This window comes from Musa acuminata, chromosome BXJ2-5 (assembly GCF_036884655.1).
Source record: "Musa acuminata AAA Group cultivar baxijiao chromosome BXJ2-5, Cavendish_Baxijiao_AAA, whole genome shotgun sequence".
NCBI lineage: Eukaryota > Viridiplantae > Streptophyta > Magnoliopsida > Zingiberales > Musaceae > Musa > Musa acuminata.
The window spans coordinates 5587181-5602500 of NC_088342.1; the positions used below are offsets into that span (position 1 = coordinate 5587181).

The 15320-nt window shown below is 36.3% G+C and overlaps 2 protein-coding genes across 4 annotated transcripts in view; both read left to right on the forward strand.

The window, feature by feature from the left end:
• Positions 1 to 501: 501 nt before the first annotated feature.
• Positions 502 to 7229, forward strand: LOC103984214 (rhomboid-like protein 20). The gene is made up of 8 exons (XM_009401670.3): positions 502 to 701; positions 800 to 900; positions 2953 to 3093; positions 3321 to 3387; positions 3461 to 3606; positions 3684 to 3785; positions 5300 to 5416; positions 6715 to 7229. The coding sequence occupies exons 1-8, from the start codon at positions 677 to 679 to the stop codon at positions 6883 to 6885; spliced, it is 870 nt and encodes a 289-aa protein (XP_009399945.2). The 5' UTR covers positions 502 to 676; the 3' UTR covers positions 6886 to 7229.
• A 1810-nt stretch (positions 7230 to 9039) lies between these two features.
• The window catches only part of LOC135582416 (Holliday junction resolvase MOC1, chloroplastic-like), a 6834-nt gene continuing 553 nt past the window's right edge, over positions 9040 to 15320 (forward strand). Inside the window, exons 1-4 of one of the 3 annotated variants that reach the window (XR_010486842.1) lie at positions 9040 to 9534; positions 10840 to 10948; positions 14225 to 14277; positions 14732 to 14863. Coding sequence is in view for 2 of the 3 variants with exons in the window: in XM_065108222.1 (XP_064964294.1) it covers positions 9118 to 9534; positions 10840 to 10948; positions 14225 to 14277; positions 14732 to 14863 (711 nt within the window). In the remaining variant the exon portion in view is untranslated. The remainder of the gene's footprint in view (positions 9535 to 10839; positions 10949 to 14224; positions 14278 to 14731; positions 14864 to 15320) is intronic. The other 2 variants (XM_065108222.1, XM_065108223.1) reach the window with 2 other exon arrangements.

Consider the following 15320-nt stretch of genomic DNA (forward strand, 5'->3'; position numbering starts at 1 on the left):
ATATATAAATAAATATAAAAATTAAGAATATTTTATATTTGTAACAAAATATAAAAAAGTTAAAAAAAATAAATATTAACAGAAATATAAAGCATTATTTGTGTAGCTATGTCAATCTTTGTGAGATAAATTATAATATATAAATAAATAAAAAAATAAAAAAATAATATTTATGCCAAGATATAAAAAAGAAGTTTACAAAAAAAAATATTGACACGAATATAAAGCTAAGCATTATTTGTCTGGCTATGTCAATTGGGCTACATGTATACACCAAAATTAAGAAGATTATATATATATATATATATATATATATATATATATATATATATATATATATATATATATATATATATATATGAAAAACCACATATAATAAGTAATTTAAAAAAGGAAAAAAAAGTAATTGTTGGGCTGATATATTTGAAGACGAGCTTAATGGGCCGTCATTTTACGGAACGGGACGGCGGTGATGACTTGGCATTAAAGTCTCCCAATTGACCTAACCAATTAAGAGAGGGGAGAGAGATCGCCGACTACGGTTCACCTCTCCTCTCCTCTTTCCATCGATCCCTCCTGACCCTCTTTTCTTCTCCCTTTTGTTTTCTGTGCCCGCTGTTCGAAATCAAGCAGGCCGCGATCGATTCCTTGGTCCTCCTCCGCTTGGCGATCGAAGATGCACGCCGGACCATCCGGATTCCGTAAGCATCCCCCAGCCCCGTGTTTGCGATTCTACCGGTGATTGGTTCAAGTATCTTTGTCTTCTTTTTCCTGGTTTCTTGAAACCCTCGTTCTGCAGACAATGCGCCGGTCACGCGGACCCTGGTCATCACCAGCGCCATCCTCACCGTCGCTGCTGGGCTGCACGGCCGATCTCAACGCCTCGGGTTGTCGTATCAGGTCGGCTTCGCTGCTGTTTCTGTCTCGATTCGCTTGCCATATCGTGCTCCTTCGGGTCATTCTTCGAATGAACTGATTATTAGAGCTTCAAGTTGAAGCCCTGGGGTCACTTCTTGAATTTTTGTTTGGCAATCATAGCCCAGAATACGAGTTTCAATTTGAGATAGGGATCTTGAGATATGGTTTTAGATAATATTCTTGTGCCTACCCTAAGCCTGAAGTCGGCATATGCATATTAAAGCTCGATTTCTCAAATCTATATGTTATCTAGGTTTGGGCTTAATGAAACTATGTGTACTAGGCCTTGGTTTTAGTATTTTAGTTCACAGAATGATGAACTGAAACCACCCAGAAGGGTCACTTGTGTATGACAAATGTAGGTGCCTGAAGCATGAAAGTAAAGTTTGTCATTCTTTAAAAATTGCATCGAAGAGTAGCAGAAAATGATAAAGTGGCCTTTGGAGATGATGCAAAGAGAAGCAATGGATTTTCATAGCATGATTAAGGAAAAGAATGGAGAGGCCAATTGTGGATAAAAATAATTTGAAGAAAGGGGCAAATGAATTTTATGAGGATGAACATTGGTACAGCGTAAGATTGCTACTTTGTGACACGGGGATCATAATTCAAGTCACAAAAATAACCTTTCTATTTATAGAATTAAGATTGTGCATATTGACTCTCCCTGGAACAGTGAAATAACCTACATTAGTTGACATGATTATGTCGAGAAAGCATCTTCATATTCACTCAAACCAAACCAAGAAACCTGAAAAATGATCATGACTACCAATTTGTAGCAAGAAGATATGGATTTTTTAAGATTGTGAAAAACTGTGTAAAACAACGTACTGTGATTGTCAGCTATAACATACTTCTCATGTAGGTCTTAACTAAAACAAACTTGTATATATATACCATGAATCTCAAAATAGATAACTGATGAGACAAAAAGAGGAGAGAGAGAAACAAAAAGTTATGATTCACAACCTCAGTTATGACATAGTGAATATGAAGATGCTTTCTCAACATAATCATGTCAACTAATGTAGGTTATTTCACTGTTTGTTGGTAAACCTCTGTTTACTTTCTTGGAAATATATATAAATTATCTGTGCCAATGTATGGCAAATTTAGTCTGGAATGCATATTAAGAATACTGCCACTATCTTGTGTTTTTTTTGTTGGTCAATTGGTGTTAATCTTCAGTAGCTCATACCAATTAAGTACGCTTCTTGTTAAAAATAATAAAAAATATCATTTAGTTTTTCAGAATTCATTGTAGCAAGTTGTACTTTTTAATGGTTGATAAAAAAGGGCACCATCATCTTAGGATATTTTAGTTCTTCAGAAATGCCAAACCTCAACATATATGTTGTCAATGATCTTTTGTGGTTTAGTTACATCCATTTTTTATATTTGTTGCATTTTCAACATCAAGGATTTGGGGATCAATTGGAGCTGTTGAAATAATTTTCTTGGTAGCTAGAAATAGATTCACTGTCAGTTGGTCTATTCTTGCAGGATAGGGACAGGTACTCAGAAGCTATATTGTCTTAGATTATTAAGTGCCGAATATTTCCAATATAGTCAAAACAAACTGTCTCAGCAGTATATATTTCAGCGCTTATAAACATCAGAAATCCTGAAAGATGAGTAAATATTATAGCTGAGTGGCTGGAGAGGATCTGTGTAGCCCCAGATGATTGGGATTTGTGTCCTGTTATCGTCCTTGTTAATAGATGAATGTTTTTTACAGATTTCTGGATATTTGAATAGATTCTCATAGATCTCTGGGTATGTTACTGTAGTTTGGATATCAGTATCTTTTATAAACATGTAAGCAGAAAGTCTTAAAGCTTTTGTATTAATCGGTGGGAATAGTTGGAACTTATGGCATCATATTATTCTATTTGAGACAGCTTGTTAATTGTATATATTAACTAGTGCCTAATATTTGTAGAGTAATTAGAAAAATTTCCTTGCTACTTTTCCCTGTCAATTTTTACAAGATCACCAATTTAACTTGTAATAAGTACTTCTCTTATGCAGGATGCTATTGAGAACCGTAATATTTGGAAGTTTATTCCATCAGTTTTTGCCTTCTCATCATCTCCAGAATTAATAATTGGACTGTATTTGCTATATTACTTCAGAGTATTTGAGAGACAGATAGGATCTAATAAGTACTCAGTAAGTATTTCCTTTTAGTTGTATATATCCAAACATTTTGTTTTTGAAACTATGTGCTTAAACTTTTTGAAAGAACAGACCATGTGATTATTATATTCTCTTAACCAGCTTAACTGATTGTGCACAATTTTCATGCAAACAATGCATTCAGGATGATGACTGAACCTTATCTAATTGCAGCTTCTATTTGGAATGGTTCCTAACTTTATAGTTGTTAAAACATGCAGGTATTTGTTCTGTTCTCTTTGATAGTATCAACAGCTTTTGAAGTCCTGGCTTTGGCACTTTTGAAAGGTATGTGATATTTAGATTAATAAACTGAAAATATTATGTTCACATGGAAAATATTATTTTCTATTTGGTACAGATTCTCGCACAAGTGCAGCTGGACCTTATGGTCTTATATTTGCCTCCTTCATACCCTTCTATTTTGATATTCCTGTTACGTCACGGTTCCATATGTTTGGCATGAACTTTAGTGATAAGTCAGCCATATACTTTGCAGGCTTTCAGGTATTCAACTTATTTTCTTCTTCCTTTTTGGTTTGTCTCAATGACTACTGCATCTTACCTCATTTTCGTTTCTCCAGCTTCTTTTATGTGCCTGGAAAAGTTCATTCATGCCTGGCATATGTGGCGCTCTTGCTGGTTTTCTTTTTCGTATTAATGCTTTTGGCATCCGCAAGCTAAAGGTTATGACTATCAGCTCTTTGAATTGGCTTTTGTAAATGCCATTGACCATATTTTGGCCATGTGTGAACATTAAGCATCTTTCTTGCTTATCTGTGCATTCTGAATTTCTACATATTTTTAAACATATGCAGTTTTCATGCCATTTTGCAAAGTGATCAACGAGCTAAAGCATTGGAAATGTTCCTATAATTTCTCTTTCCAACCTTCAACCAATGATGGGAAGATCATTTGTGCATAGTTGGACAATATTCTCCATATACAATACAACATAGTTCAACAAAGTGTTTGGGTTCCTATCACAAGCTAAATACTAACAATGAAAGCGAGCTATAATTGAGAGTATTTGAGGAGTCGGCTTGTTGAAAATACAACAGACATCAGCTTGTTGAAAACCAGAACTTCTGTTGCTTTCAGAGAGTTCCATCGTATCTTGTTAAAAATACAACAGACATCAGCTTTGGCAGATATCAGTAGAAACCAGCTGGTGTCCCAGACTGAGCATTTTGGTGTTAGTTACTTAGTTGAACAAAAATGGTCTACTTAATCAAAAACTTATTCATTTTGCGAAACTTCAAACATTGTCCACTGTTGGTTGTTGATGTTTTGTTAAATTTTAAACCAAATCTCCCCAGGAAGCACTATGGCAGCAAGTTACAATTCATTACCCAATTAAGACATGTTTGTGGATCAATGTTTTTGATGTATAACTATTTAATGATATTTGATAAACAAACATCTAAACTGATTTTAACACTTGACTTGACCCTAAAATACCTATAACAATTTCAGTGTAATTGTTAGCAAAAATTGTCATTGATATGTTTTTTTGCTAATTATCTAAATTTTGTTATTTAAACTGAGGTATGATCCATACAAATATATGTCCCCTTTATATTATTTTTACAAGGATGATGGGTATTTGGAGAAATGGCTACTTAGGATAGGTTTCTTGCATTTCATTGCTAGTTAGTGGTGTTTTTCAATCACTGCTATCTCTGAAGTAGGAAACTCTAGCCTATTATCATCAGGCTCTGCAGTTAGTAACTATAGGTTGTGCAAGTTCGTTACACTTATAGTTTCAACTTGCTAAGTGCAAAGTGTTGACAAAGGTTTACTGGAAAAGCTTTCTTAGGTCTCTATTTGTTCTAATTTTATGATAGCTATATCTAGCTATTTTAGTGAGTCCCATTCACAGTAAGCCAAGATAAAGTGTACTGGAACTGAGTAAATTATGAATGCCAAAGTGGCAGAAATCAACAAGAATGGTTATATTCAATCCTAATGAAGTTTGATGCGAATGCTTTAAACACATTTGTGCTTTCAGAGTAATATGTTTTGTCTTGGACCTTTTCTAAGGCATCATAATTTTGAATCATCTTGAATATGCAAACTTCATTTTTTTGCTAAGCTGTGTTTTCCATTATATAGTTTTGAAATGCTCTGACATCTCATTTAGTTTGATTTTTATTGGCTGTTCAATTCCTGATCGTTCCTTTACTCGATCTATACGCAGTTCCCCAAAAAAATAACCTCAGTGATTTCAAGGTTATTCTTCTCTTCAGCAAGTTCATCACACGCATCAAGACCAAATATCAGAGGAAATGCACATGTGCCTTATGCTGGCCGTCAGGTTTGTCCAAGCCTCTTCTCATTCTTTCCTTGAACATTCTCTGACAATTGTAATTGCTGTCTGCCTATGCACTTGACCTAGTCCAACCTGTTTTGACCAATGGACCCCTACTCATTATTATGCATGTACCTTGATTCACCCGTGGGGTTGGAAGCATAACACTAACAAGTCAGCTTTCTGTTGGTTTAGTTGGAAATATTTAGCATTTTGCAGTTAACTCTTTCAGAACAATATAGCGTGGATCTGCCAAGAGCCAGCAATTGTTTTTAATATATGACTTCTCAGCCCATCTAGAAGCTGCAATAGCTTTTTTTTTGTATAACAGAGCTATTTACTGGTTTAGTTTCTCAGATCTTGGTTTTCTAGCTAATGATGTTGAACTAAATAAAGGCATTCTTTTAGCTGCATGTAAATACTCTTTATCTATCAGTCATGACATACACATAAATCTTGTGTTGGTAGGAAGACATACTGCAATCTGAAAGTAAAAGATTTATCTTAATATGATCAGAAGAATGGCATATGCATTTCTATCTTCAGAATATGTGATCATGAGCTTACTTGTTGCCTATGAAATTTGAGCTATGGGTGCTGCAAAAGGGGATGTTTTAGTGTTAAATGGATTGGCTGCTGCTGCTTTTATCTTTTTACGTATGCAGCGATTCTCTTTAAGAGCTGCTTCTGGCATTGAATCATCAGAAAGAACTTAGGATAGAGAGTAATGTTCTTCAAACTTCACTTGGTGAAATCTAGACATAGTGATTTAAAGCAAGGAGTTATATATATATATGTATGTATGTATGTATGTATATATATATAATAAAAGAAAATATGTGAAGAAAATCCTTATGGAACTGGAAGATTTATTAATAAAAGAATAATATTTAACCATCTGTAACTAAATTGTTCTCCAGCTTGTTTGTACAAAAGCTCATCCAACATAGGGAATGGTAAGATTAGTATACACAAGAAAATTATTCAATCATCTGTGAAAATATTTGTACAGCACAGGTCCTCATTGGTATGCAGAAATGTTCATTTGACATAGGAAACGGTAAGAGGACTTGTCTCTTTCTGTATAGGAAATTCTACAGCATTCTGAAGATCTTTGCACTCATCTTTATTAAGCATTACAGATGCTGGTCTTCCTACTTTGGCTGTAATTATTTTTTCATTCTCTAGATAGATATCTGATAAAAAATTGTTGAGTGGTGAGAAGTATTTGTATAGGTAACTGCAGCTTGGTGTCGATGACTTGCACTAACGTTGAGTGGTTTGTCTTCTTGATTGTGATGCAGCGGAACTATCCTTCAGTGGGACATATTCCGATGCCAGAGCCACCAGAGTCTTCCATTGCTATGTTGGTATCGATGGGCTTCAACAGCAGTGCTGCCAGGCAGGCACTCATGCAGGCTAGAAACGACATACATGTAGCCACCAACATCCTCCTTGAAGCACAGACTCGGTAAATGATGTATGGAGTCACACGTTTGAGTTTGTAGCACCCAGCAAAACACAACGATACAAGGAGAAAAGGAACCTGCAGAGTGACCATTAATTCCAGTGTGAGAATTCAATTAGGTTCTCTTACTGCATTTCCTTTTTCTTTAGCAGTTCCAAGAAATCATTCATCAGAACTTTACAATGTTGTACATCGATCTGCATTGTATAAGGCTGCATCCCATTGTCTAATATGGATGCTACGGAATCACTATCGATGACCTCACCATGATGTAAATTTATATACCTGAACACTTCTGACATTATGTTGAACTCATTATTTGCTGATCTAGGAACAAAACTTCGGTCCAAAGCAGTTTATAACCAAGCGTAGTGGATAAGGAGCTTGTTGTTTGTTTTTATTTCTGACGTTTTGTATCATACTCTTGCTTCGTTTCTACTATCCATTATCTTGCTGACGCTAGGTTATCCATCAGGTTTTTGCAGCTGAACTGCTGCTTCTGCTCTCATGATTGGCCAAAAGCAGCAGCTGCTTCTCAGGTTATACATTTTACATACCAACGAATCCTAGCACCTGCTTTTAAGTACCATTAGGCGATCTTTATTTATCTTTCTTTCTGCAACAACTAAACATGGGACGGCTGATCAATCTGGCACTTGGAGTCGTACATGTTTAGCATTAGAGCATGTAGGAACTGAATGATCGTCTACAGATTATGCCCGAAGCACGCAAAAGGACCATGCCAATTTGCCAAGGGCTTCTTCCTCATCGCTTTGACCGCCTCCTTCAACCAGCCCCTCAACCCGCCATTGTCGGCTTCTTTTGGATTTAACGTCCTCGTCAACACGAAATGCTTGTTCTTCACCTTCTTCCCGGGTCCTCTACAAGTAGACTTCCCAAGCCCATCAATCTTCGTCCCAAAGTCTAGACATTGGTTTGTTCTTGTTCCCGATGACGATTCAGTGCCTGGTGGTCCTTGAAGCCAACTCGAGGTTCTTAGAGGCGACAACGATCGAGCCCTCCTCCCGGGGGACGCTCGACCCCTCCTTATGGTGTCTTCCTGCCTCACTTTCTCCAAGGCCACCGCGAAGGGATCGACGTCTTTCCCCTTCGAGCCGCGCCTCGCAAATGGACTCACCGCCTTCCACGCCGAACCCGAGAGCAACGTGGGCGAAGTCGCACACGAGCTTCGTCGACTGCAGCTCCCGCTGTTGATCGCCTGCAGACGAGGTGGGAGCTTAAGCGGCAGCAGCCGCCCACTGTGAAACAGCTCATCGGCAAACGACATGAGCTGCTGCTGCTGTCGCTGCTCTAAGTAACAAGAATCCTCGAGTTCCGCATGGTGTCCGAACTCGAAATCGTCGACGCCAAATCGGGTCTTGGATTCTGGCGATGGTGAGGATACGTAGTAGAGGCACAGAGGAGTGAGATGAAACGGAGCTTTGTTAGGAGGATACTCGGTGAGCATTGTTGGTCCGGGAGAAGTTGCGACCTCCATATGGCAAGAAAGAGCAGTTTGGCTTGGTGACTGAGGACTGAAGGCATGGGAATATAAGGAGGTGTTGCGTCACCTTCTTTTCGTCCTCAACGATCGGAAAAAGCCTTAAAACAAGGCTTTGGTGGGGTCAATTCTAAATGAGAATTGTGGCAATATCTAAACCTTCAGTCAGTTGTCTGTAGGTAGTTGAAGGCTAATTTGTCTTTCATGTGTGTTAGGGTTCAGGAAATCTGGAATGTGCATCTGAATTGAGATTAAACCTAGTAACTTATTCTCGACCCCCTTGAAACCTTCTTTCACTGAGCTTTAATTTTAGTACGGTAAATGTAAAAAATATTAATTTCATAGCAATATATATATATTATATTATATATACTATGATGGGATCCACTTGACAATCAAAGACTATATCTTACAAATTTATATGTGAAATATTATTCTAATGACGATATGCTGAATATCAATTATTTTAGGATTAAATCTTGTCTTTATCGCTTACTTATTGTATAATATTTTTTTAAAAATAAATTAATATCAATTGAAGTTAACAATCAACAAAGATTAGCTCTTTTTTTATTTTATAAGGATTTATATATTAAATTTAAAATTTTATGGATATATCTATATATATATATTTATATATTTAATATGGAGATATGGGAGGTAAGAAAACAAAGTGAAAATAGGGAGGGGCACGCGAGAAAGTCCTCTGGACCACTCCAGCCGGCTTGCTTCTTGGCTATGGCGACCATCCAAATTGGCCCACAAGCTCGCCTCTCCCGCCCAACGCCCCTCTCGATGAGGACTCTCTGTTCCGCCTTCCGATCCAAAGTCCTCTCCGCCGTTCTCAACCACCGGGGTTTCTGCGCCTCTGCCCTCGGTTTCAGCAGTGCTGAGCAGCTACTTGGCAGCGGGAGAAGGGGGTCCGGCCTCGCTTTGTCCGCTAGGGTTAGGACCACTGCTTCGGATGCCTTGCTTAAGGAGGAATGGCTGGATTCCCTCTCCTTCCCCTTCTCGGAGAACTTCCGGCAGATCGTGCCCGTTGCCGACGAGGAGATTGAGAGCGATTCGGACGCCGAGTGGGTCGTCGGTATCGACCCTGATATTTCGGGAGCCGTGGCCCTCCTGAAACCCGATGGTTCTGGTTATTCTGCTCAGGTTAGTAACCCAAGGCAGGCTCTTGCTTGTCCCTTTTGGGAATCATTTTTTCCATGTTCCTAAATACCATGAAATCATGCTGAAGCTGGAATTTTGGATGCATGTGCTAATGATGGTCCTTTTAGTGTTTTGTTTGAGGCATATGATGTAACTGTCGGCAGAGTGGAACGGCTAGTTCTTTGTCTATCTTGTAAATTGTAGTGGGAACCAAAAGAAATGGCATGTCTAGTATACAGTTAGATATATTAATACTAAAAATAATTCAGGCACATTGGTTGAGCAAGTGACCTATAGCTCTAGTAGTTTTGGGTTGCATATGGATTTGGTGAAATTTTAGAATTAGGCATGCTAGTTTCTGGTATAATTTGGGGTTTTTTAGAGGACACTAGATTTATTAGTGATTTGTTTGGACCCTATATATCTTCTTCTATTTTTTCGTGTATTTTCAATAAAGAAATTAATTGTGGATTTATAAATTTGAAGTGTCATTATTTTCCTCCTGAAGGCTCAGACATTACAACAGGGTTCAAATACTCCCTTGCATTTTCAAGTTCTGATTTAGTTCTATCAAATCTCCAATTTGTCTATAACTTGGACAAGTTGCTGGATTACCTTTAGCATGAACAAGAAAGCCAAAGAATATATTACATTTGGCCTCTTAACTGACTAGAAATGAAAAGCTTCAGGCCTTTGACCAACAAGCTTTGGAGCAACTTTTAGCACAAGATGGGTTGACAATGTTTGAGGTTAATCATGTGAGGAGATAACCTGGTTTATTGAGTGTATTCCATGTAGCAACACCCCATTGTTTACTTAGGAAACCAACCCCCCCAAAAAAAGAAAACAGAAGAGAACTTAAAGTAGTATTTAAGACACACAGTTAACTTTATCTCTAAGGCAAAAATTGAAAGAAAAAAAAGCAAGATATGAACAGCTTTTGTGGTAAGAGATATAAGGGCCATTTTTGAACTATTCCATTTAGCAACTTTTTATTCGAAAATGCGCAAACCTAACAATTAACCTTTTGGATTTATGTGACATCTAACATTTGGTCTGCAAAGATAATTTTCAATTTTTCGGTAGGATGATTGCCTTGAACTTGGGCATACAACATATTTAATCCTTGTAAAGATATTTCTTGATCACTTTATGAAGCTGGCCACTGCTAGGACTAACTACAAGTTTCATACTTGTGCTGCAAAGAGTAGCTTCTATAATCTCAAACCCTTTTATTGTTCTTCAGAATTCTGATAATTACATGATCATCATGCTTCCTTTCTATGTAATTGTTCAAACAATTGTTAGCAGGTATTTGATACTCCGAACTTGCAAGTATTGGTTGGAAAAAAAGTTCGAAAGCGCTTGGATGCAAGATCCATGATCCGATTGCTTCAAAGCTTTGGTGCACCACTTGGTATGAGGCATGAAAGACATTAATATAAGGTTCAATTATGCTATTTTATTTCAAGAGTGCTAGATTCCATTTATTTAACATGTTTATTAATTCAAATTACTTCTATAAACTATAATTTTCTTCACCAATCTTTAGTTTTGTTGTATTGATGCTACCACCATCATGACAGCTTATTTAGACCCTAAAGTCAGCCCCAAACTTTGTAGTCCCAAAATTTATGTGAATTGTAGTTGCTCATCAGTATCTCAGTAATATTCATGTTTGTGCTGCTGACTTTCAGGATGGTGCTTAAGCATTCAAAATATGGCATTTCCATCTATTTGAACATTGCATCAGCCTTTGCAACTTCTTGTGGACTTGTGAATCTGCAATTTTATAATGTCTGGTCTGAAATTATTTTTGTCCATCTTGAGATTGCTGATTATATCAAATTCATATGTTGGTAGTTTTTGGAATTTCTATTTTAAATGGTATGCAAATCAATGGCTTATTTCTGTATTATGACATGATAAACATGTGTTTGAACATTTACTGATAGTTATCATTTGAACAAATTATTCTTTTGATGTTCAAATTACTGGAGAATTTTATTATATTAATGCATGTGGGTTATTCATTGACATAGTTATATAAGTTCTTTGAAGTTACATACCAAATTGAACGATGCAGAAAATGAAGGTTCTTTCTGGTCCACAAGTGACCTATATGTCAAATAGGCATTAATGACTCAATTATTAACTGTAGGCATTTAAAGGTTGATTTTGCGAATGAATACTGATATAGCTAGATCTCATTCAAATGTGACATAATCAATAAAACCTTTTTTTTCCTTTTGCTTATTAGAGCAGCGATCATAACTTCCCGGCCATCTTGAACCAATATGCCCACTGAATCTAGTAAAATTTGATCTGCTGATTGGTTTGAATGCTTTAAACTTAAGTAATCCCCTATTTACACATTTTGAGCATTTTACTGATAAGAAGACAACCAGAAGCTTGCCATTGGCTATAATTTATGCAGCCATCTAAACCTCTAACTGGCAATGATATCATCCAACAAAATGCAAAAATAAAAGAGTTATATATATATATATATATATATATATATATATATATATATATATATATATAAGGAAACACAAGATAATGGATCCTATTTAATCCATAAATTAGATTAGTTGTCAAACTCGATAAAATGTAAGAAGAAATCTTGGACTACTCTAGCAACCAAGATAGCTTTTTGTATGATGAGTAATAGGAAAGAAAGAAGTGGAAGAGAAGGAAATGGAAAACAGAAAATGAGAATAAGAGGTAAAAGAGCCATCTTTATTTTTTCTTTTCCTTTATCAATGGCCAACTCCTTGCTGCTCAATATTAATGGATCCTTCTTCTCTTTCTTTTTCTCCTTTTCACTTCCTAAAAAAAGTTGAAATTGTGGTTTTGTTACCTTAAAGTGAGGAGTAAAATATATGATCTGCAAACATATATCGGGTCAGGTAATGAGTTGTTGTAGGACCTGCGCCATTGTGTAACTGAATATATAGATTAAGCAAGTTTGCCATTGGGTGATATCCAATACTGCCATATGCATTTTGTTTTTTTTGTGTCACAATCACTTAGTTAGATTCTGTTGATGTGTCATTAGGTGATCTTTAGTAATGCAAATTTGTCTTATTATAGTTGTAGGGTAGAGCAGAATTTTGCCTGATTTGCCTTAGTACCTTAATTATTTGTTTGTGACATTTTCAATTCATGTGATATTCACATCTATCCACCTTAAATTCAATCTGGACTGTCATTGTAGATCCAATTTGTATCTATATTAATTGGAAACAAGTATGTGACAGAATTTAGTGCCCTTCTAACACCTGTATCCAGATTTTAATATCTTGGTTAAATGTGTGTGGATGCTGGAGAAGTCCGTAATACTGTTTCCTTTTTTTCTTGGGTTCCTAGTTGAACAGGATATACAGTATCTATATGGACCTCAGAAAATGTTCTGTTTTCTACCTTATGTACAACCCAAATGAAAGGAATAAACATATTTTATGGGATAGACTATATTTTGTTTTAACTAAAAGTAGTGGAACCAATGTATGTCTGAACTGATTTAAAGGATTTGTGCCAAGAACAATGATTTGGGTCTCTATTTGGTATGAAAATATTTTGGTCCCAATTCATTTTCTTGTACCACTCATTTTATGTTGATGAACATGCAAAAATTTTCAAGCTTTGCCAAATATTTGTTGTGGGATAAGACCTCTTTCTTATTTGTGGCATATGTCTTGTGAATAAGTTCTTGTGATTGGTATTGGGTTGTTGGAGAGCATTTGGGCCTTAATTTTAGAAGATAAATTAATTTTAAGGAAGTTGTTTTTCTGGAATATCATCCTATTGAATGGAAAATGGACCTTAGGTGTCTCTCTTAGATCTTTGATCTATGGTCTTCGTTTTAGCTCACTTAAAAATATTTTGCATCTATATAAATTGAGTTCTTAGTTAAAGAATGTGGTAACAAGGAAGATCATTACATGAGAATTGGTTAAGAGACCCAAAGGAGCTCTCCCTTTGGTGTAGTCCTAACTTAATCTGGCATGCAAATCAAACTAGTTTTCACTTGGTCCATACAAGGATCTAAATAGAGTCCAAAGGTCAAACGCCAAGGTTTCCTTCTTTTTGTTTCTCTTCCTACATTGATCTTTAGATAAAGACATACTGCTAGGTTATGGTTACCGGTAATTTAACATTGAAGATTGGCTTCGATAAATAAGAAATGGCTCAAAGAAATAAGAAATGGCTCAAAGAAATAAGGACGAAGTTCAAAGTTGGTTAAGAGATTGCAAATATATTAGGCTCTTGTATATGCTAACCTTTAACTCAGTCTAGAAGTCAAAATAAACGTCAGTTTAAAATAGATGTCATTGTGAATGGCCCCCTTGTTAGGCTAGTGATCTATCACATCTCAGCCTCCTCTTCAATTTCTTAACCTGGTTGTGGTGTTATTTTTGCTTAGCTATTCCTTATCTTGAAAATGCTTGATTGTGCTTAAAAGGAGCTTGCTATTCTAGAATTTTTTTGGTTTCATCCTTAGGCCTATTCATACAGTATTAATGCTAGTTTTATCTTAAAAAATCTAATAATCTATGAAGTTCCAAATTCCTTTTTCTTGCTAGAATAGTGATAGTACCTTGTTATATCTAACAGGATTTACTATATAGAAATTTAATTTATCACTAGCATCACATATTATGCTGACTAATAGAATAATTCATTTCAGGAACTACAGCATTTATTGAGCAGTCTATTCCTTATCCACAAGATGGAAAACAGGTATTGATATCGAATACATTTTTTGGTTCAAATTTAAATTACTTACTTGCATCTTTCTAGCTTGCATATGGATGTAGCTTGTCCTGAATTATTAATTGCTTTATCATGTGCAAAAGCATGGTGAGTCAAAGAACTAGCCTCTCTAATTACAGACCCTCCACAGACCCCCACATTGGAAGGAGCCTCATGTATTAGGCTTACCTTATTGAGATCTGAACCGAGTGACGGACTTATTATTGCTAAGGAGTACAGTGATATGTTTATTGTTTGTATACGTTGTCAAATGTACAGCTGTACAGCTCATTTTGGTTAACAACAGAACTCTCTTGCCATCAAAGAAAGAGGGAAATTTAACTATTTCACCCCCTCTTTCCATTATATTTACACAATTACATTTGTGTTCCCAATTCTGTTACATCCCTATTATGATGGTTCTCTTTCTATTGCAATTCAGGGGTGGTGGAGTGGAGGATTTACATACGGATTGTGGATTGGGATTTTAGTGGCATCAGGATTTTCAGTTGTGCCAGTGGCATGTCGTGTTTGGAAGGACCATTTTGACCTCTATCGAAGCTCCTCAAACAAGGTTAGTCTGGCTCATTGTTTAATCAAAGGGATGCAAGAGTAAAAATTTCATGACATTTTCTCATGATTCATCATTGCCATTGATGGCGAGCATCTTTCTATTTATAGCTTCAAATATCCTAGTAAGTTATGATGCTTTTCGGAAGTAATGACTAAAGTTTAACTTTCACCACGAGATTGGTATCTTCTATCTGGTTCATAATCAGTGAATGATATTTGAAGAGCCTCCTATGACCCTTGTTAGACCGTAAAGTTGACCCTCCCCAACTCTTGCATTGGTGACCGGTGAGAGCCTGCCTCATGCATCAGTCTGCACTTTCTAACCATCATTTTCCAGTTGTCCAATCCAGACTTGTAAATAAACGTAGGCACTATGTTTGGTTGATTTTGTTTGAGATTGCAGTTGTTCATTAACTTTAACTTGGTCATCGGTTCCTTCTCGGTTGATTTTACTCTAC